Here is a 24081-nt window from a genome sequence, read left to right on the forward strand (position 1 = left end):
ATGCCGAGTCTAGTTAACATTATGTCATTGCATACTGCAATGGATGTCAAAGATGCAAAAGCCGCAAACATGTTCATACGCGCTAGTAGTTGTAATTTTCAAGATTTATTATGTAACTGCAAATTTACGTAAGTCGGGGGGGTTACTGTACTTGTTTGCAGATTATGCATAGTACAAGAAACAGAAGAGGACTTGAGCAGACTTGGTGAATGGACAAGTGAGTGGGCTTACAAGTTCAATGTTGCAAAGTGTAAGGCTTTAAAATTTGGGTAACAAAAATTGGTTGCAGAGATATCTTAGAGGGAATGGAGGTGATGAAGTATCTGGGGTTAAGGGTGGATAGGGACCTAGAATTTCAGGGACAATTTTGCTAAAATTGTGAAAGCAGCACAGCAGATTATGGCAGTGATGCAGAAAATGCTGATATATAAAAGTAAGGATGTTATGATTCCATTGTATAAAGCTTTAATCAGACCACATATGGGCTACTGAGCACAGATTTGGTCACCTGGTTTTCAAAAGGATGAAGAGATGTTGTAGAGGGTCCAGAAATAATTGACTAACGTGGTTTCTTGTTCCTGGAATGTTGGGTATGAAGAAAGATTAAGGGACTGCAAATCGCAGTCTAGTGGACAGGAGGAGAGGCATATGAGGGTTGACATGATTGAGACATGTAAGTTGGCATTTTTATGAGATTAATGTGGAGGAGAATTTTCATAGAATGGATAAAGAATGGAAGATGTATAAGGAAAGTTTGAGTATGGGGAAGGGGAGGAGAGCATATTTTTTTGTATGGAAAGTGGTGTGTGATTGGAATGCATTTCCTGAGAGTGTGGCGAGTGCAGAGACAGTGAACGCATTTAAAATACAGCATGGCAAGTTTTGTTTGAGGTGGGACTTCCCACAATGAGTCTTTTGACTCTACAGATGTCTCAGGATGATAATAATAACAAAATTGAAATGTTTAAGTTAAGGGATATTACATCCCATATTGTTTCTTAGCCGAATAAGAAACTCAAAAGAGTTTCATGCCGAATATAGAAATTATATAAAGTTCGGCGATTCCAAGCGTCAGCAAATACCTGGATAGCAGCAACTGACCCTTAAGGTAGTGCATCGCCGAACTTTATATAATTTCTATATTCGGCATGAAACTCTTTTGAGTTTCTTATTCTGCTAAGAAACAATATGGGATGTAATATCCCTTAACTTAAACAAGTTATATGTTGCCGAATTGAAGCCTTTGGCTCTTCATATATTTACTAATTTATTAGGACACCACTTGGCAATTCTCATAGAAGGGATGTAAGTTCTGTTCGCTACAAACTTGGTATTAATTAGGTCTACCTACTCATTGATGAGACCTCAATAAAGGTTGAAACCGGTCTGGGTAGTGACCTTCTCTCATAATGTAGAACAGTAATACAGCTCCTAGGAGCTAAGTTCACATTATGGGTAAATATCAAGAATAGTGATTGGAGTTTGCTCCACCTTTGCTATGAGTTGCCTCAGCTTGCACTACCTTAAGGGTCAGTTGCTGCTATCCAGGTATTTGCTTACACTTGGAATTGCCAAACTTTATATAATTTCTATATTTGGCATGAAACTCTTGAGTTTCTTATTCGGCTAAGAAACAATATGGAATGTAATGTCCCTTAACTTAAACCAGTTATACAGGGTGTTCGGGATAAATTTGACATATTTATAATTAATTATATTTTTCCGTAAGTTACATGTATTAACACACACTTCTCTTCATTTAAAAGTTTGGACCCTTCTTCATTCATATACAAGATGTCAGAAAGGATGGATAGCTGGAACCCACCTGAATCATGGAAGAGAATAACTTGTATCATGATGATTCGTGCCCGCCATCAAAATAAGGATATTACGACTGCTGCCCAATGCTCCCTGAATACAGTAAAAACAATCAGGCATGAACTAGAGACTTGCAATGGTGACTACGAGGATGTAGCAAGAAGAAAGATCCCTAGCAGACGATCTGATTGCGTTCGTACAGCAGAATTCCTCGCAAATCTGCAGGAACAGGTGTTGAAGAACCCTGGCATTGGAATTCGGGCTTTGTTCGTGGAGTTGCTAACTGTAGTCAAGCCCTGGATAACAAGGGTAGCCAATGGTAGGCCGTATGTATGGCAGCAGGATTCGGCCCCTTGCCACACCTCTGGGAAAAGTCAAAAATGGTTGTCTGAAAATTTCTACGACTTCACCCGTCCAAATGTTTGGCCTCCAAACTCCCCAGACCTTAACCCCATGGATTATTTTGTATGGGGCGCAGTTGAAAAAGACACCAATCGCACTTCCAGTAATACAAAAGCCCAGTTAATGGATAAAATTAAAACAGTTTTTGCGGCCCTTCCCAGGGAGACTGTAGCATCAGCTTGTTCGAGGTTCCGAAGCAGAATTGAAGCTGTGATCGATGCTAATGGTGGTTATTTTGAGTAAATCTTGTTGATAGTATTGTAATTAACTCTGCCTGTAATGTTTTTTTGTCAGTTCATTAAATTTAATAGATACAAAGAAGATTTTCTTTTTCCTTACGAAACTGTCAAATTTATCCCGAACACCCTGTATGTCGCCGAATTGAAGCCTTTGGCTCTTCATATATTTACAAAATTGAAAGTTTTTTTTAACTCTGTTCTACTATAAATTAAAGATGCCAAGAAATTATATTTTTGGTTTTATCCTTGCATGTGAAGTATCTTCACAAATGAGCTACTTGTATATAGATGCTGACTTCACATCAATTACCTTAGTATGTATTCCATAATGCAAAGCGTGCACACACCCACCCTTTGATGCTTATACGGCTGTGCATAATGGGAAGGGTGACTATCCAGTTGTTTTGATCTTTTTAATGAGGTCTCATTAGTGGGAGCCAGACACAGAAGACTTACCAAGGTTACTGTTAACTTTAATGGCGAGATGGACGTTAATCCCCTGGATTTTTATCCCTTCATTGCTAGATTGTGATTATCAATAATGAGAAATTTTTGAGCACCTGGCTTGCCCGAATTAGGGCTGTGTAGAATCGTTTGAAGCGATGATCAGGGCTGCCTTCTGGCGTTTGTGTCTCCATCTGTCGTTTTCATCATAATTTGATGCATCATGAATGAGTTGATTGGGATGGAGTGATGCCTGGGCGAAGTACTTGGCATCACTCATTCATCACTTATCAGCATTCTGGTTGAGATATGAAGGTATGTCTGGCATGTTTTCGTCTTGGTGGAGGAGAGCATTCCTAACAAACCATGGGGAGTCGAAGATCATTCGGAGGCATTTATTTTGTACTACCTGTAGTCTTTTGATGTTGCCAGGGAGGTGTGGCTCCATGCCAGTGATCCGTACGTTAGTATGGGTCTGATGATTGTTTTGTATATTGTTAGTTTATCTGTACTGACTTTGCTTCTTCGGCTGAATAACGGGTAGAGTTGAGCTATTGCTGAGTTGGCTTTGTTGCAGGCATGTGAGATGCGGGGGTTGAAGCTGAGTCAGTTATCCAGTTTGATTCCCAGGTATTTTACTTCTTTTTGCCATGGGATATCAGTGTTGGACATCGTGACTGCTCCATGGTGGGTTGCTTTCCTTCTTGTAAAAGTATGGCCCTGCTCTTGTCGGTGTTGACATCTATCTTCCATTTCTGAAACCATTCTTCAAGATTTGTTGCTCCATGTTGTAGTCGTTGTGTGGCCTGAGTGATCTGGTCAGTATTGCCATGTTGTCTGCATAGAAAGCCATGGTGGTTGATGCTGTGCTTGGTACGTCTGAGATGAAAATGTTTAAGAGTAGTGGCGATAGGCGGGAGCCTTGCGGGACACCTGCTATGATGCTTCTCATGGAGGATCTGAGGCCATGTATCTTAACTTGAAATTTTCGGTCTTTCAAATAGGATGCTATGATTTTGGCAATGTTTAGTGGGTATTTTGTAGCTATTAGTTTGTGGATGAAGCCTTTGTGCCATACTTTGTCAAAGGCTTTCGCCACATCTAGGAAGATTGCACCTGTGTATTGTTTCTAGTTGCATCCAGTAGTTATGAACTCTAAGTCTGTGGACCTGTTGGGTTATGCAGTGGCCTTTGCGAAATCCGAATTGTTCTTTTGGGATTAGGTCGATCTTGTCCGTTTCGTTTTGTAGGCGGTTCAGAATTATCTTCTCCGCGATTTTTCCCAGATTTGATAGGTCTGTAGTTCTGGGGGAATTGAGGTGATTTTCCTGGTTTGTGGATGAGGATTACATCTGCTTGCTTCCAGCGAGTGGAGAAGTAGTTGAGTCTTGGCATCGCATTGATGATAGCCACTAGATGGGGGAGTGCTTTTATGGTTTGGTTTGAAATCTCGTCAGGACCTGAGGCCTTTCTGTTGTTGAGGCTCTTGATGATTTGGTGTACTTGCTTTGGTGTAGCATAGTTTGTGTTTTCTTGGCTGTTGGTTTGATGGAGTGCACAGCAGACATGCCTGTGTATTTTTTCAATGAAGTGCAAGTCCGCATGCACATAGTTTGGGCTGAATTGCAGTTCCAGGGCATCCACGAAGGCTTCTGCTTTCTCGTCATCTCTGTAGGCTATGCCCCTTTCTCCGTGGATTGGCTGAATGTTGGGGCAGTCACTGCGAAGGGCTTTAGTCATTTTCCAGAATGAGTTGTCTTCGGTGTTTAAGGAGCTTAGCTTCTTCTTCTCCCACAGCTAGTTCTTGTAATCTTTGATCGCATATCGGACTAGGTTTGTTGCCCTGTTTAGCTCTTGTCTATTCTGGGGGGGATAGTGTTGTATGGTAACGGCATCTGCTCCTGTTTTTGCTGCAGATGAGCTTTAGAATCTCTTCTGGGAGCAGGTTGGCTTGAGCTGGAGCGGTAACGGTGAAAGTTGCTGCTAGGCCAGCTTGTATTGTGCTTTCCAGTTTTCTGATCACTGTATCTATTTCTTTAGGTGAGGAGATGGTTGGAATGGGTCCTGTGAGGTTGCAGAGAGTAGTGTTCAGCTTTTTGAAATTCGTAGAGGACTGCCTGGGGATGATTTCTGTTTCCCCGCCTAGGCTTAGTAGTACTGGATTGTGGTCGGAGCTAAGATCATTGACTACCTGTAACTGGAATTGGTGCGAGGTGTTCCTGAAAATGGCTATATCAAGCACATCAGGTCTTCCCAGCGTAGTGTGTTGGTTCGGCGAGACCTGCTATGATGATTGTCATAGTGAATGTGTGCAGGCTCTTCCCGTTGTTGTTGGAGTTCCTACTGTTCCATGCAGGATGTTTTGCATTTAGGTCTCCCGCCACAATTGTTGCTTCATTTGTGTCGAGGGCTGGGAGAGGTCCAAGGCTAGTAGTGGTTTGCCTGGAGGGTTGTGGTCTGAATATAGCTTTAGGTTACCTGCATTGTTGGTGTGTATCTCAGTTTCAGTTTCTTCCAGGTTTGTAGTCGTTGTCTTCTTGATCTCATTGTATCTTATGTCTTTTTTGACAAAGATAGCCGTTCCACCTCCTCTGGCATTGAGTCTGTCATTCCTAAGTAGTGCGTGGTTCCTTAGTTTGGGGTTGTCGTAGGGCCGAAGGTGCATCTCATTGATTAAGAGGATGTCTATTCTATGTCTTGCTGTAAATTCTTGTAGTTCCAGGAGTTTGTTGCTTAGGCTGTTGGCATTCCAAAATGCGATCTGTATGAAGTTGTTCAAACCAGGCATATTACTCATTGCTTATCATTGTGAAGATGAATTGAGTGTTTTTTAAGAACTTGTTTGTATCACTCTGATTGGGGTTGGTCTTGCTGAAAGCCATTAGCATATCTCTTAGGGTGGCAGCTAGGATAGCAGCTGTGTTTTGACTGTTGGGCATAGGTTCTGCTGATTTAGCCTTTGAGGTGACTGCTGCAGCATATGAGCTGTGTGATGTTCGCTGATGGATTCCTTCTTCAAGGAGTGTTGCACGTTTTTGAGGTGGTGGAGTGCCTGTTTTTCTGTTTCTTGCCAGGTTATCTGGGTGGAGAGTGCAGCCTCTATAGTTGGCTGGGTGTGGGCAACTCCAGCCACATGTGCAAACTGCAGTGGCCCACACCCAGCCAACTGTGCATGACCATATCTCTGGCAGCGATGGCATTGTCCTGCTGTTGCTTTCTTTATGAATGGTTCTGTTTTAATCCTGAGGTTGCAAACTGTTTTGAGGTCGTAAATCTCTCTTTGCTCCTTACTAATTTCCACGAGAATCAGCGGCATGGGACGTTTGTCTGCCCGGTACATTCTTGATATTTTTATGGGTTCCATTCCTTGATGGTCAATGAGATCGATGGCTATTTCTTCGGACATGATTTCTTCTGCCAGTCCTCTGATGACAACTTTTGTTTTTTTTTTCATTTCTCAGTTCGAAAGTGTGGTATGGGGTCTTTAGCCCGTCCATTAACTTTGTTAGCTGACGGTAGTCTGATGTCCCTTCGGGCTGGATACGGACTCCTTCGTTGGAGTTTTTGACTGTTTTGAATTTAATCTCGGAATTTCTCATGGCCTCAGAGATTGTCGACCATTGTTTTTTGTCTCTTAAGATTACCAGCAGGACTCGTTCTTTGATTTGTGCCGCTGTGTCCATTGGCTGGTGTTCCGGTTCTTCAGGTGGTGTCTCTTTTCGTCACTTTTTTCCGTTCACCGTTTGGTAGTTGCCCGGTTCTTCCGGGATCTGGGTATCTGTGACTGAGTTGTTGTCTCTTGTGTCATCTTGAGAAGTGCTGGGGAGAAGTTCTGAAGGTTGATAGTCCTCAGATTTGACTACTGCGATTTGATGGATCTCTACTTTGCCCGGCCATTTGGTATGTAGCAGGTTTCCTACATGTCAGAAAATTGCAAGCAGCTGCTTAAAGTCTAGTTCATCGTATGGACTGTTCATGATGATTAAGCCTAGTGTGTAGTTTGCTGTACAATCTTCAGAATCACTATACTACGTGATCACTTGTCTCAATCTTTACCTTACTTTACCTCTCCAATCCTTCTTTCCTCCACTTACCAAGGTTGAAGTAAATGTAGAAGTCATATATTTCTCATATACAAGTAGTCAAAAGGTGTCAGACCTTATTAATAAAATACTCTGGATGAAAGATAGACGTTGAAATGTTTTTTTTTTTTGTTTTTTTTTTAACTTAGTTCTACTGTAAATTAAAGACACTAAGAAATTATATTCTTGGTTTTAATCCTTTCTCCAAGTCATTAGCCTCTATATACAAGTAGCTCGGTCATGAAGTACTTCACGCACAAAACATTATTTTGCTTACTTGGATAAAGGATTAAAACCAAGAATATAATTTCTTGGTATCTTTAATTTATATTAGAACTGAGATGAAAAAAAAAAAATTTAAACATCCATCTCTCATCCAAGTATTTTATTAATAAGGTGACACCTATTGATTATTTCTATATGAGAAATAGATGACTAATACATTACTTCAACCTTGGTATCTCTTCTGGGTTTGGCTTCCACTAATGAGACTGGATCTGGCTCTCACTGAAGGGAGTGATTCTGAGAGAGAGTAGAGAGCTTCTGCTTGTTCACCGAAAAGAACAGTAAGCCTATATGCTCTAGTGGCTTGTCTGCCACTTTTGCCAAGTGAAGGCTTGGTGCAGTAGCAGACTTGCTTCCAGTTATGTGCTGGGCTGAGATTCAGCTTGGTTATCAGGTAGAGCTTGACAAATTCCAGACAATCGCCCTTTGGGCATTGATTAGTTGTCAGCTAGTTTAGACAGTGACTAAAGTAGTGACTTGTCAATACCCCTTTGGGGTATTGACAAGTTTGCAGATACCAGATGGTGACTTTTTAAAGGTCACCTTGGAATATCCAGGTCCAAGTTTTTGGAACTTGGGAGGTTTTGAACATGCTATTCCACCTCAATAAAAGTCAAAACGAGTCTGGGTAGTGACTCTTTCCATTATACACATCCGAACATTGTTTTGCTTACTTGGATACAGGATTAAAACCAAGAATATAATTTCTTGGCATCTGTAATTTAATAACAATAATAATAGTAAAAAGCAATTCTAATTATAATTAGTGATAAGCATTTGGTTCGAACTTTGTATTGTACAGAGTATTTGACTATTTTTCAAGTATTTCTAATAAAATATCAGACATCTTTCTTCTCTCTTTCAGAGATATTTTTGAATATTTTTAATTCATTAGTTATACATTTCTTTTGTGCTTTCATATAGGTTCACTGTTTAGAATCAAATGGTTATGAAAAGGCAGTGAGCGAAGCTCTTCTAATTAATACTCAAAACATAAGGTCAGAAGAATCCAAAATATCTAGTTACAGAATGTGTTCAGGTAGGTTTCCTAATGTGTAGTAATATCTATTATCCACAAATTACCATGTAGTCAACTTATCATAGGAAATCCTACTGCCTCACACAAAGCTCATCAAACTGTGTCTTAAACTCATTCACTGTTTTCATACTGGCTACACCTTCAAGCAGTGCATTCCACTTACCAGCCACTCTCCACACAAAATACCTGCTTCTTACTATCCTTTTCATACCTTCCACTCAACACAAACCACTCAAAAAATAAGTGGAGGATGTTAGAGGGGTAAAGTCATAATGTACCCTCTATGGGTGCTGGTAACCAGCCTTGGCTGAAGGTCTAAGAATTACTGTTTCCAAAAGCTTGGAAAGTTTAATATAATCATATTTATTGACCCCAAAAAATGTTCATTATTGTATTTTTTACAATGAATCAGAGTAGTTTTTTCCTCCATTTGATTATGTATAAGGTGTCTAAAGTTTAGTCAGCTAGATTGACTATAATTGTGGTGATGAATATATTACTTACGTTTTTCAAGATAGATATTGGCATATCTTCCAGTTTCTCTATAATATGACAAGTTGCAATCCTGATGAATATATGAATCCTGCATACATTAGGAACTGAGAATAGAGAGAGAGTTGGTTCTTAGGAGAGTGGATCAGGGCAGCTAACTTCATATAAAATTTGAAAGCAGTGCAGAGATGTTTCTCTATAGTTCTGTTTTTTTCTTTCTGGAGATATTGGGAATAACAACAACATTACTATAATCTGTATTTTGAGATCTGAAATGGAGGGAAGTGTTTTTTGATTTTTGTCATTGTGGCCACTGATTAGTAGAGTGAGATAAATAAGGGAAAATTCAACCTGATGGCTCTGTTAAGTTTTTATGATACCACATTGTTGAGAGGAAGGATGATGGAAAGTTTGAATGTTCAATATTGACTCATGTGTATAAGTTTTTTGTAAACTGAGAAAGAGTACTGTTAGAAAGATATGTGATCAAAATGTCTAAAAAAAGAATTATTTTTTGTTTCTATAATGAACTGGATTCTGATCTGCTGACTGTTGAGATTGAGTAGGAATGTGTTTGAGCCATGAGTCTAAAGAGGGGCAAGCATACTGCTCTACCCTCTGTTTATATATGCTATCCGTTGATGTTAAGTAACTCATATGGATAGCAAAATGAAAAATTAGTAATGTTGGGGGGGGAAGACATTTTTAAGTAATGCTAAGGTATCAAAAGGGAAATACTGGCAAATAAATTGATCCAAAGTAATTGAATTGCTTTACTTGTTCTATATTATTGTTTCTTATTTTCATTTGAATTGCGTCCCCTTTTTCTTCCTACTATCATTAGTTTTAATTGACTTTCATATATTTGTTACTTGTTTGATGCAGCTTGGTCAGGATATTTTGTAATTTTTCTTGGCTGTCTGTAGCGATAACTATGTTGTCAGCATACTTTAAATGTGCTATATTTATGCCTTTACACATCTGTAGTCGTTTGTCTACTATTTCTTTTAGGTACAGGTTGTGATAATGGGCAGCCTTGCATAACTCCTTTAATTGCTATTTGATCTATTTCTATGTTTTTGTCTTTCACTATTGCTTGTTTCTGAATAGTAATTCTTGATACAATTTAATAGGTATTTGTCAAACCTTCTTTTTTTCTAGAATTTTAACGAGTTTGCTTCTGTTTATTCAGTCAAAGCTTGTTTGAAGTCAATAAAACAGCAGTAGTGTTTTATTTTTGTCTCTCATAAGATCTGCTAATATGTTTAATATGAAAATTGCATCTATTGTGCTTCTCCTATTTCTAAATTCCATTTGTTCTTCATAGGAATGTTTAACTCTGTTTTGAAGAATCCTGATAAATATTTTATAACAGTGACTTAGAAGGGTGATAGGTCTATAGTTGGTGCAGGATCTGACATCTCCTGTGAACGAGTATGATCTGGCCTGTTCTCCATTCTGTTCGTAAATTTCCTTCCTTTAGTAATTTATTATACTTTCTCTCCCCATTTTTTAGAAGTTCTTTTTGAATGTTGTCTATGCCTCGTGATTTTTCATTTGTTTGATTGCTCTATGTATTTCTTCATTTAGGATGTCTTTTTTGTTAGAAGGTTCTTCTGGGTTGAAGATATCTTGATCTATGTTTACTTCAGCTGCGAATGTTTCTTTTGTTTCACTGCTACTTGTGGTTCCATCCTTTTGCAATATTGAAACTGGGTTAGGTGAGTATGTTCTAGTTATTTAACTATTTCATAAATGGTCTTGGAGTCATGTGTTTTGTGTGCTTCTTCACACATTCCTGCTTTTTCTAAATATGTGATTTTTGCTAATCTGCATTTTTTTTTGTCTATTTCTTTTTTTTTTTCAAATGTTTGTATAATATTCTATTTTCTTCATTATCTTCTTTTGAGGTTAGTTTTGGATATTCTTTTTTCTCTCCCATAAGTCCAAAAATCTCTGGTGTAAGCCATTCTTTATTTATTCTTGTTGTAGCTCACGTGTTTTGTTGCTGTTTCTTTAATAATTTCTTTACCTTTTTTCCAAAACTCCAAGATTGTATCTAAAGCAAGATTATTTATTTTTTCTTTCAACGTTCTCTTATAATTAGATCTGGTCAAGCTATCTTTGAGTTTTGCGATCTCTATCTTCTTTGTTTTTGGTGGTTTATTCTTTTTCTTTTGAAACTGATTTGAAAAATCAGTTTCAAAAGGCTGATAGTGGTTCATGATCTGTATCTATGTCAATCTTTTTTAATGTTTTGATATTTTGAAATGTTTTCCATTTCTTATTAAAGATTTTATAGTCTATAAAGTATTTGATTTCATTGTTTGATGTCCAGGTGTATTTGTGCTGTGGCCTGTGGTAGAATAAGGTATTTGTGATTAACAGTTGATTTATTTTACAAAAATTAATCAAGTCCTCTCTCATTCATTTCTCCATGACTAAATTTTCCGATTGCTTCTGCTTTATCTTCAGAGTACTGACCTATCTTTGCATTAAAATCTCCTATAATAATCAGATATCTCATGTACTTGTTTGACTGATTTCTTCTTGCAGTTTTTCAAGAAATTGACCATATTCCTCCTCATGTGATTGGTCTGCAGCATAAACTTCTATTATTTATACATATTCCTTTTTCTTTGAATCTTACTGAGATGATTCTAGAGGAAATAGGTCTTACATCAACTATTGAGTTTAGGAACCATTTTTTAATGATTAGTGCTACACCTTCTCTGTGATGTTTTTTCTCTGTTTTTCCCTTGCTGTCCAGTGAGTCTCTGCAACTCCCACTATTTCCCATTTAAACAGTTCAAGTTCTCTATCAGTTTTAATTTGCTAAGTTTGTACAACGTTCTGATATTGATAGTTGAAATATTATGTATGCAGTTTGCGTTCCAAATAGCTGTCTTCTCGCCTACTCTATGTGGGTTTGAGTTAGCCGCATCAGCTCTCCTGTACACGGTAGCATTATTTCTGCTTCTATTTGCTGGCCAGTTTATCATGCTGAGAATTTTAGACAATTAATGCAGCCTGCTTGCCATTCCTCTGCTGCATACTTGTTGGTCCATGGGAGGTATTTCATTTCCCTCCAATCACCCATTTCTGGGAGGCATTCCTCGATCTGCCACCTGGGTATGTGCTCTCTAGAGGGTTACAGGCTCCCCTGAGAGCATAATTAACTAATCCAAACTATATAGAGAATGGTTTAGATTGATTGATATGGACCAAGGATAATGGATGCAAGTTTAATGTGAAAGAGTATAAAGTTAGGCATTTTAGGATGAAAATATTATAAACTGTGCACTGGAAGAACTGGCTTTAGAAAACAGAAACTAGAGATTTGGGGGTGCTTGTGGATAGCAAGTTAAAGTTCAGAATATATATTGCAAAAGTAACCAAAGTATTCACAGTATTATTTGGTAACTGAAGAACACTCTAGCAAGCAGAGATAAGGAAGATTATTATTCCTCTCTGTAAGGCTTTGATACTGCTACAGATCTGGTTACCTGGACTTCTTGAAGAATGAAAAAATGGTGGAAAGGATGTAGAGGCAAGTGACTAAGATGGTGAGTAGTCTGTAGAGTGCTCTATGCAAAGATGTAGAGGCAAGTGACTAAGATGGTGAGTAGTCTGTAGAGTGCTCTATGCAAAGATAGTGAGAATTTGTGTGCTGCAGAAGTTGGTTGATAGAATAGACAGAAAAGGGGAGATATGATGGAAATGCATACACTACAAAAAGGTTTTAAAGGATTCATGTAGAGGAAATTTTTTAGTACTCAGCTGGAAGAGGCAGAACAAGGGATCCTTTTTGGAAATTAAGTAAGAGTGAAGTTAGCATGAGTATGACTAGATTTTTGCTAGGAGAATGGTGAATGAGTTACCACAGCCTGTGAGTGCTTTATTAGGAAATGCTTTAATGGTGAAGTATGATAAGTATTGTGTGTGTTGAGTCTTTAGACTTCGTGGATGCCAGTGCAACAATTATTTGTATAGTACTTGCTAACATTTGGATGACTGACTGTGCTGAAATTAGAACTTTGAATATGGACTTTTTTTTTTTTTAAATTTATTTATTCTACTGTAATGGATATGGTGATTTGTAATTTGCAGTGCAAGATTCTTTTGTTTTCCCAGTCTTATATTCATATAATAAGAACCTTTCCTGATTTAACCTTTCCATAGTATATTGACTGAAATGCCTTTTTTTTTTTATTGAGAACTTATGGTCACAATGATTGAGTCCCAGCGTCTTTACTGGTCATGATAATCACAACGAGGCTATCATAATTTGCTACTATTTCAACGGCTGTTACTATTGATGAAACATTTATAAGAATATCATGTCACAAAGACATTTCACAGAATATTTAGTTGCTAGAGATTGTTTTGTTCTCATATTAGTTTACCAATAAAGTAGAAAGACATACATTACACTGAACATAAATGAAACCTTTTAAAATGTATATTTTGCAATTAATCCTTTTAATATTTCTTTGCAGAAAATTTTCATTTTGAATTGGTAATTGGTTGTGCCATTGGATCTTCTTTATTTCTGTTTCTCATGGGAATGACATGTATTTGTTTATATTATAAGAAACAAGTGCAAAAAGAAAAATGTCAACATTTTCATTTTGTAGAAACAGGTAAGCATAAAAATATCCAACTTATTTTATGAATACTTGATTCTGTCTAAAAAATTTAATGTTTTTAAAATGATAATTTCAAAATACAACGCAAGCAGCTCTTCTGTAGTTGTTTAATAATGCATGTGGGAAGAAAGTCATTATCATTTATTTGGTCATTCAGTTTAAATATGTGCAATGGTAATTTTTTCAAGAATAGAAATAGTGAGGAGTAAAAAATGAAGAAAGGTTTGTTATTTTTGAAGTTTTTTTTTAATGGTGGATTACAGATGACAGCTGGTGTCCAAAGTAATATCTACAGAGGGTGGAGTAAATTGCACAGAGAAAAAATATATTTTTTATGAACTTAATTATTCTCTGAACACAATCCAGGATTTTGAAGGTTTTAGGAGTATTGTTTAATCACCCTTCTCAGTGTCAGCAAAATTAAATAAGGAAATGGCTACACAATGATACTGCTCAAGTTTGCAAAGGCATGGAAAATTATTACCAAAGTTGTAGCAAATGGGAATGGATGTGAAGCTGCTAGCATGGATAGGGTGGCTGATAGACATATACTATAGTAATATATGATGGGGTGGAATCTAGGAGAATGTCTCAGGGTTTTACACTTCTACTCTTTAATTTGCATATCAATGATATACAGATGATTTCAAGGTGGATCAGTTTTTTTTTTTATGTTTGCTTCCCACGAAAGGTTATTTGCAAACCTATAGTACATTTTGTACCGTGGTTCGGCTAAGAATTTTTTTTCTTCTATTTTTGACAATTTTATTTATTTTTTTGCCTTTGTTTTTTACAAGTCTAGAAATCCTACTCTAGAGACCAAACATGGACCTCTTTCAAGCCACTTCAGACCACTAATAAGTGGGATGGTGGTGGTGGTCTCACACCAGGCAATGAAATTCATTTTCCACTTAAACACAATCACAAACATCCATGCCCATGGTAGGATTTGGACTCGCAGCCTGTTAGTTGGAGACTGGATATGCTAACCAGCCAACTGACAATGCAAAACTAGGAAGGGCACAGTTGATAAAGGTGATGCAGATATTTGCAGAATAATTTAAATAAATTAGCATTGTGGGCAAAGGATAATTATTGTCAATTGAATGTTACAAATGTATGGATATACACTGTGCGATACTTACTTTGTATCACATTGATGGTGGGCACCCCTGGGAGTTAAAGTTCAGAGAGCACATTGCTGAAGTTAGCAAAATAGATCAAAATGTTACTTGTATGTTGAACTGGTCAACAAGTAAAGACAGGGAGGTTATCTCTCTTTATAATGCTATGATTTGGCTGCATTTTGACTACTGTACACAGGTTTAATGAGGTCTGTGGAATGCTCCCTATGAGGATAAATTGCAAGTGTGTGGGTTACAGTGTTAAGTTAGCAGGCAGAAGAGAGGGAACATGTTAGAAACTTATAAGTTACTAAAGGAGTTTTATAAGATTGGCACAAAAACTTTTCACTTCATGATGAGTAGAGAGAGAGAACAAGGGGTAAAATCCTGGAAGTTGTATAAGAGTGTGAGGAGTAGATTTATTTGCTTGGAGTGGAATGGATTGCTGGAGGTAGTTATGAGTGCCTTGACAGTGAATGAGTTTAAGAGGAGTGTGATAGGTAACCTTGTGTGAATAATGGTTAGTGTAAGTCTCTTGCGATGAGTTTTCTAACTCTGTGGAAATACCCATATAATAATAACTTCCAGTTTTGTTTGTATCTGTTTTGACAGAAGCTTTTCCTCACTCCTTGGCTTATCCTCCTAAGCTAGTAAACAGTAAAGTACATAGTATTCAGCTATTGAATAGTATCTTAGTATTTATTATTTTTATTTTGTATGCCAAAGTCATCTCTACAGTTGATCACACCAACTGGCTAGCAACTACTGGTTACAAGCCATATGCTAGTTTTTTTCTATACTCATCCAAAGAGTTTGCAGAACCTATAGTGCACAAATAATGTAGGGATTAGGGGAGAAGGAATCTATTGATATTTTCTTAAATAACTGGAAGTTGTAGTCATTGAAGCTTTGTGTGGAAGACTGTACCAGAGAATAGAGGCAGATGGAAAATGAAAGTTGAAAGAGAAAGCAGATGCTAGGCAGAAACTGCCCATCTGTGAGATAGTGAGAGAAATCCTCATTTAGTCCTGCACTGATCTTAGGATTATCACTGTGGTCTGAACTCTATTACTATTATGCCTGATAAATTACAAAATATTCTAAGATATTTGAGACTTGCACTGAAAGTAACTATCATTATCTGCTAAACAGTGAAAATTATGATAGCATTTTTTTTTTTTTCTGAGATGGCAGGGGGTCTGTTGATGAGATCTGTTTTGTGCTGAGAAAGGCTAGAGGTAAATTTCCAAGAGGATAGGTCTGATTTTAACTGGCAACTGAATATTAACAAAGATAAGAAAAGATGAACCGAGGTCTGCAAGAGTGAATGTGATTAGGTTTTCCTCACCTCAGTGCAGGAAAGTATATAGTTCTTTAAGCTTAGGTGTTTGGGGATTGAGGTTTTTCAAATAAGTTAGAAGAATGGAGTGTACTATCATCAAGGTTATTGATTAGTGAGAGAAGGTTGTTTTTTTTTTATAGGAGAAAGAGGGTAGATGATACAATACAGCTGCACTTCAGCATTGGTGAAGAAGTCTAAAATAAAGATGGATTACCATCTGATGTTTCATCACTGCATACTATGGTGGACAGCATCTCCCCTTAAATAGGTTTCTGTGAAAGGTAGGCCAGACTGGATCAACTACCTTAAGAATGCTCAAAACAACACAGGTTTTTACAGACTTTTCCAAGGCACATGTGCAGAGATAGGTGAGTAGGCTAGGAAATCTATAGAAGATTTAGTGGGAATTCATACCTGTGATTACTGATTAATTGGTGGGCCCTCCAGGTAGTGAAGAAGTTAAATTGTTAATGACTGTTTGCATTCTTTTCAAGAGGAAGACTGAGATGAGTGCAATGGATCAACAGTATGATGGGAGAGAAGTAATACAGAATAGGGGAAGTTTCAGAAGGGTCTGTCGATTCTGATATCTAACATATTTTAAGTTTTTTTCTGAAAACGCTATAGGATGTATGTAGTGCACTCTTTCTAGTATTACAGAAAGTGATTTGTTTTGGTCATCTGTGCAGCAGTAGCATACCAGTTGGACACTTAATCTTTTCCATGTCTTTCTGGATAAAGAGAGGGAAACAGGGATAACCAGAAGTTATACCTGACTGCTCTGCAATGAAGTAGAGGGCTTGAATGTCATGTGAGTAAGAAGCAGGTTTTCTGCATTTTGGATTTCTTGATGGTTGTTTTGCAATTGTCACATGCTTTGATATAGACTAAGAGTTTTTTTGGCTCAAGCCATTTCTTATATGTTGAATTTTATTTTTTCTTGGACCTGGCCTGGTTATTGAGGTGAGAATTTTGAATAGAATAGGGAAGATCATTATTTTGTTAAAGAAAGGATAATTTCTATAACCTATTCAGAGCAAGGTTTGGACTGCAAGAATGGAAGCAGTAGAAGTTATCAAGATCATCCCACTTGGAGCCACTGCAGTGTCAAAGGACATGAGGTTACAAGTGGCTAAGAAAGATGTCAGTAGGAGAGGAAACTTGATCCCAGTTAATGAAAGAGGAGAGATGAATTCTACTGTATACTTGGAAGGAGAACTGGTTAAGAGAAAATCAGCAATGTTGGGAGAAGGCATTTATTATTCTGTTCAGCAGATGGATGGATGTTTTGCATTAGATTTTTACTTATGGCAAATATATCTGTCTCTCTTTGGGCAGTTGTTGATATTTTAGATTCAGTCAAATAATCAGGTCAGTAAGTGGTGATGTATATCATTTGTTTATTAATTGAATGTTGATGAAGTGGATGCAGTAGTGATTTTTGGAAGGACTTTTTGATTTTGTTAGGGAAGATTTTTTTAAAACCACAGTCATGCAATTATTTATTTTTATATCCTTTCTTTTAGTGTTACATGATGATGATCAGCATTCGTATTTGAAATTATGGATTCTACAACTGTGTTAAAATAACTCTTTTTATTATCCCAACGTTTCGATCTTCATATCAAGATCATCATCTGGAGCATACATAAATATTCAAGACAAGCTGCGTTACATATCAAACCATAAGCTAGAGAAACAATGACTTGATCACATGCTACTCACTGGCATGATCTCTAGCAGAAAAAAAAAAATTACATCAAGCTAGATGTAATTTATGATTACATGAATAAACATTCTTGCTTACAAATGGTTTTCCTTCCAGTAACAGTGATGTCCTATTTCTATTATTACAATTATTTTTGATTTAAAAATAAATTATTTATTTTGATTTAAAATAAATTATTTACAAATTACAACATGAATAAACATTCTTTCTTATAGATTTTTTCTTTAACAGTGATGTCCTATTTTTTAGTATTCAAGTTGTTATTTTAGATTTAGGATCCTGGATTTTCTACAGTAATGTTTATAGGTGTTCTTAGAGAAAGGATTCGTGGGACGAATATATGCCTTCCATATGTATGGCATTTTTAGACCATCATTATTGTTTAGATTGGGGTGGTTGATAACGCTCTCACAAACTTCCTTAAATTTGCGTTCATACCATGTTTTGGTGTGACGTAGACAACTAGTGCTTTTCCAGTCAATTCTATGTAAGGTGTTCAGGGCATGATCAGAAAGGCCAGCTTCACCATAATTACTATATTTGATGTGATGTGTTGTTTATGTTCTTGTCTGATCGGAATTGTGTGTCCTGTTTCTCCTACGTATGGTATGCTGCAGGTGCAGTAAATATGGTATACTCTAAGGTGGGCCAGCGGAGGGAGTGGGTCTTTGGATGAGTTGAGTAAGCTTTTTAATTTTTCAGGAGGTTTAAAGGTAGCTTTGAGGTTGTATTTTTGTAGTACTCTGTTTATTTTGTCTGATGTCCCTTTATTGCAGGGAATGGTTATAGTTTTACTGTAGTCTGGTTTGTCTTTGTTTTTTATTGAGGTTTTGTAGAGAATTTTGTTAGTGTTTTGGCTGTATCCATTTTTTTGAAAAGTATTGTTGATCACTTTAAATTCGTTTTTCAGTGCCTGTTCATTAGAGCAGATCTTCAGAGCCCTGTTTTTTAGGGTATTGATGACACCTAGTTTTTGTGTTGGGTGGTGGTAGCAGTTTATGTGTATATATTGGCCAGTGTGTGTCGGCTTCCAGTAAACAGTGAAGGAAAGATTGCCCAAGGGAAGACGTGTGACAAGTGTATCTAGAAACGGCAGTGTGTTATGTTTTTCAATCTCATTTGTGAACTGTCTGCATTTGTGTTGCTTGTTTAGATGGCTAAGGAATATGTCTAGTGTCTGGCGGCCATGAGACCAGATCGCGAAAACATCGTCAACATATGTAAGCCAGACTTTGGGTTTTAAAGGGAAGGAACCTAAAGCAAGTTGTTCAAAATGTTCCATATAAAAGTTAGCAATCAAGGGGGATAATGGCGAGCCCATGGTTGTGCCATCGTTTTGTAGGTAGAAAGTGTTTTGCCATACAAAATAACCAGAACGTAATACATGCGCAATTGAGATTGAAAAACATAACATGCTGCTGTTCCTAGATACGCTTGCCACATATCTTCCCTCGGGCAATCTTTCCTTCACTGTTTACCGGAAACCGACACATACTGGCCAATATATACACATAAACTCCTGCCATCACCAAACACAAAAACTAGGTGTCATCAATACCCTAAAAAACAGGGATCTGAAGATCTGCTCTAATGAACAGGCACTGAAAAACGAATTTAAAGTGATCAACGATACTTTTCAAAAAAATGGATACAGCCAAAACACTATTAATAAAATTCTCTACAAAACCTCAATAAAAAACAAAGACAAACCAGACTACAGTAAAACCATAACCATTCCCTGCATTAAAGGGACATCAGACAAAATAAACAGAGTACTACAAAAATACAACCTCAAAGCTACCTTTAAACCTCCTGCAAAATTAAAAAGCTTACTCAACTCATCCAAAGACCCACTCTCTCCGCTGGCCCATGCTGGAGTATACCGTATTTACTGCACCTGCAACATACCATACATAGCAGAAACAGGACACACAATTCCGATCAGACAACAAGAACATAAATGACACATCAAATATAATAATCATGGTGAAGCTGACCTTTCTGATCATGCCCTTGAACACCTTACATAGAATTGACTGGAAAAGCACTAGTTGTCTACATCACACGAAAACATGGTATGAACACAAATTTAAGAAAGCTTGTGGGATCGTTATCAACCATCCCAATTTAAACAATAATGGTCTAAAAATCCCATACATATGGAAGGCATATATTCGTCCCATGAATCCTTCCTCTCTAAGAACAACTATAAACAGGACTGTAGAAAATCCAGGATCCTAAATCTAAAATAATAACTTGAATACTAAAAAATAGGACATCCTGTTAAAGAAAAAATCTATAAGAAAGAATGTTTATTCATGTTGTAATTTGTAAATAATTTATTTTTTTTAAATCAAAAATAACAATTGTAATAATAGAAATAGGACATCACTGTTACTGGAAGGAAAACCATATATAAGCAAGAATGTTTATTCATGTAATCATAAATTAAATCTTAATATTTAATATAATTTTTTTTTTTTTTCACTAGAGGTCATGCCAGTGAGTAGCATGTGATCAAATCATTATTTCTCTAGCTTACGGTCTGAAATGTAATGCAGCTTGTCTTGTATATTTATGTATGCCTCAGATGATGATCTTGATATGAAGATCGAAATGTCGGGATAATAAAAAAAAATTATTTTAACACAGTTGTAGAATCCATAATTTCAAATATGAATTTATTTTTATAAATAGCTGATTACAGAGGAGGGGACAACAAACAGTGAGAAGGGATATCTTGGACATATTGCAAATGCAAAATACAACCAAGGATCTTGATAGGCCTAAACGTGTCTCCCCATATACTATTGCTTTGACTTCTTCTAGGCATAGTTTGTCAAATATGTGTGAGGAGGATTATATACTAACTGATTGGAAGCATCTTGGTATATTATATCAGACTCAATATTAACTGTGTGCTAATTATAGCATTTAGGCTGCCAGTCTACAGAACTTCTGCAAATTACTTACAATACATGAAAAAGAGGAGGGAAAGGAGTTGAAGGAAAGAAAAACTGAAGCAGAAGCATCAGTCATGTTTTCCAGATCAAGAAAAGTATCAGGTATTTTAAGGGTTTCACCAGAAAGCAGAGGTCATCTACCAAACAATAGTCCTCAAACTAGAAAGGTACTTATGGTAGATATACTCATAGTTGCCAGAGTCCCTTTTGACAATTAACATGGAGAGGCTATGCATTCACTAATCCATTAACTGTTAAATATGCAACTGGCATTGAATCATTTTGGCATGCCCAACTTTCAGCAGAGAGATGTGTGTGTGCATGTATATAGTAAACTACCATTTACTTGACCTTTCAATTATCAGAAAAAGACCAGTTTCTAATAAGTGAACAGTTTTGACTCCATGCATGCAAGGTTATTTGCAAATCTATAGTCTTCATACTTTTATTGTATTTTTTTTTTAAATTTAATTTTTTTGCATAGTTTGGAAATCCTGCTCTAGAGAATAAGATTGAACTTTTTTCGAGCCACTTCAGACCTCTAATAAGTGTGATGGTGGTCTTACATAAGCAATGACATTCATCTCCCGCCTATAGTGTAGGTAGGAGATTACAATTACGTGGTGCACTACCAGAAGTCATTTGACATTCAAGGGTCGTTATTTTGGTGGTGATTTACATGTATGTGTGTATATATATCTCTCATTTTGGCATGCCAACTTTCAGCTGAGGTGTATGCATATATATGAGACGGGGGGGGGGGGGGGTTCTGATAAGCATCTACAACAAAAATTATAGGTAGATATACAAGAAAGTTCCTGATATAGCCACAAGAAAGAACATATCTGAAAACCCTTTAACCCTCATCTTTCACCAAATTGTAATAATGTTTCTTTTAGGATTTATAAGACATGTCAGAGGTTTTGAAGAAATTCGAGGACATAGTGGGCTGAAATCATGTTTTTCGTGCTGCAAGAAAAGTTCACAATTGAGATTCACCAAACTTTGTGCGAGATTTTAGAGGACTGTGTCCCAGCATATCCAAAAGTTGCCAGATGGGTGGCCAAGTTTAAAACTGGGCATCCTAAGATGACAGATGCCCCCCCCCCCAGGTCAGGAAGACTTTCCACAGTTATCACACCTGAAAACATTGTAGTGCATACCATGATCCTTGATGATAGACAAATACCAACCAAAAACATTGCAAAGACTCTGAGGATATCTAGGGAACGAGTTGGAGCGATTATCCACCAACATCTTGACATGCAGAAACTCTCAGTGAAGTCGGTCCCCAAATGCTTGAATGTCGACCAAAAGAGAGAATGTGTGCTGTCATCTCAAGGGATTTTGGGTCATTTTGAGAAATCAGGTGCAAATTTTTTGGCTCATATTGTGACTGTTGATGAAAAACATGACTTCATCACTGTGACCCAAAGACTCAACAGGCAGTGGAGTGGAGACACAAAAGTTCTCCATGGCCAAAGAAATTCCGAACCCAAAAGTCAGCAGGAAAAGTTCTTACCATTGTCTTTTAGGATATGGATGGTGTAATCCTTACCAACTATCTCAAAAAAGGTGAAACTGTTACAGCAGTAGTAGTTTATTTAACAGATCTGAAGCACGTAATGAAGGAAAAATGCTGCAGGAAAGTGAGAAGAGGTGTGTTGCTTTTGCAGGACAATGCACTTGCTCCCACTGGTCATGAAACGCATCAGACAATACACAACTTGGGCTTTCAATGTCTGCCTCACCCACTCTGTTTGACAGACCTAGCCCCCATCTGACTATTTCCTATTCCCAAATTTAAAGAAACACTTGAAAGAACAAAATTTACCACACATTTGCAGCTGTGGACTGGTTGTGCAACAAAGGAAAGACTTTTTTTTTTCTCAGAGGATTGCAAATGATGCAGCAGCATTGTAACAAGTGTATAACACTTCGTGGGGCATACGTAGAATAATATTTAATTTGCATGGTTCAACCTCAATTCCTTCATGGTGATTATCACAACTTTTCAACATGCCATTGTATATATCTTTATTTACCCGCGCGGTTAGCCTAGTGGCTTTGCGCTTCGCAACCATATGCCTGGGGAAGGAGTGTCCCAGGTTCAATTCCCGTTGTAGACGTGAGGAATTTGAGGATCTTCCTCAGGCATAGCCAAGTTAGCCGGTCTTGGGCGTGGTCAGTAGGGTTTTTTCCGCCAGTTTATCTGGCGTTTTTCATCCCGCAAACAGGCAAACCGGCCCCATGAACATACGCCTCTACAGTCAAAAATATATCCCCCCCCAGCGGCAGACCAGGCAACGGGTCGGTTGGGAGTAGTACTAACAAGAAGTCGCATCTAAAGTAACACGCGGACCCTGCATGGGAAGCGAGAATAATGCGTAGTAGAAGAAGAAGAAGATTGAGATTGTATATATCTTTATTTGAGATGGGCAAAGATCTGAGATCTCTTTAGGCTCCCCTCTCCTGCACACATTAGTATGCTAATACTAATGATGTATGCAGGTTCTATAATGCAACTGAAGGGAAAGAAATTATATGCAGCATATGCATTTATAATTCACTGGTTGTTATTACTATATAGTCTTGTGATTTTCCAGTTATTTTAAATAACATGCTTAATAACTATGTTATTTAAATAACAGCTGTTTCATAGTTATGGAAATTCATGAAATAATCCAGACCTGACAGAAGAGATACTGCAATTATTGCTTCCTGTGTATATAAATACATATTCACACAACAGAAGTTAAAGTTATTTGCTTATTTATTTAAAATACAATATTATTATTTCATTATGCACCTTTATTTTATTTCAATAGGCTTGCCTCCCTTGTTTGAAGAAAGCAAGCAGAGGAACAGTGAAACCACTGACAAATCAGATGAGCTTTGTCATCATCCTAGCCAGTTCACAGATGGAATAATGAAAGACTATATTTTAAATTCTAATTTCACTGAAGAACATTACTTGAAAAAAAGTGCACTACTCTCAGAAGAAAGTACACAATTTAAACATATGTAAATATACTGGTATAGCACAGTTAATGTACATATGTATGCATCTCTTAACTTTTGTACCATAATTCCTTATTTAATTGCCGATAGGAAGAATTATATATCTGTGTGGAATCTTTCAAAAATGTATTCAAACGGTCTATTTTAATAATATATATATATTTCTTGTACAGCATTTGTTTGTTTATAAAATGTTTTTAAAATTGTTTTGGAGCACTGACTATATTTAGTATTTAACAGGACTTTACTACACAAGTATACACATGCCATCCTTTGAAATCTTTATCTTTTTGCTACCAAAGTGCAGCAGAGACTGCATTTGTGAAATTTACAATTTCATAACTTTATAAGGTAATACAGGAATACCTCGATTATCGCGGTTATTGTTGCCACGAAAAATACCGCGATAATCGGGATAAATAGCGCGTGCAAAATGGGTGATCATTGCCAAG

The 24081-nt window shown here is 37.1% G+C and overlaps 1 protein-coding gene across 3 annotated transcripts in view; it reads left to right on the forward strand.

The window, feature by feature from the left end:
• Nucleotides 1-23730, forward strand: part of LOC150102492 (uncharacterized) — a 177207-nt gene extending 153477 nt beyond the window's left edge. For all 3 annotated transcript variants that reach the window (XM_090399429.1, XM_090399428.1, XM_090399427.1), the window contains 3 exons: nucleotides 8195-8309; nucleotides 13301-13444; nucleotides 23437-23730. In XM_090399429.1, the coding sequence (XP_090255555.1) occupies nucleotides 8195-8309; nucleotides 13301-13444; nucleotides 23437-23636 (459 nt within the window). In that variant the 3' untranslated portion in view covers nucleotides 23637-23730. The remainder of the gene's footprint in view (nucleotides 1-8194; nucleotides 8310-13300; nucleotides 13445-23436) is intronic.
• The last annotated feature ends 351 nt before the right edge of the window (nucleotides 23731-24081 follow it).

This window comes from Typopeltis vanoorti, chromosome 10 (genome assembly GCF_054136105.1).
Source record: "Typopeltis vanoorti isolate ZY-2024b chromosome 10, IOZ_Tvanoo_1.0, whole genome shotgun sequence".
Classification (NCBI taxonomy): domain Eukaryota; kingdom Metazoa; phylum Arthropoda; class Arachnida; order Uropygi; family Thelyphonidae; genus Typopeltis; species Typopeltis vanoorti.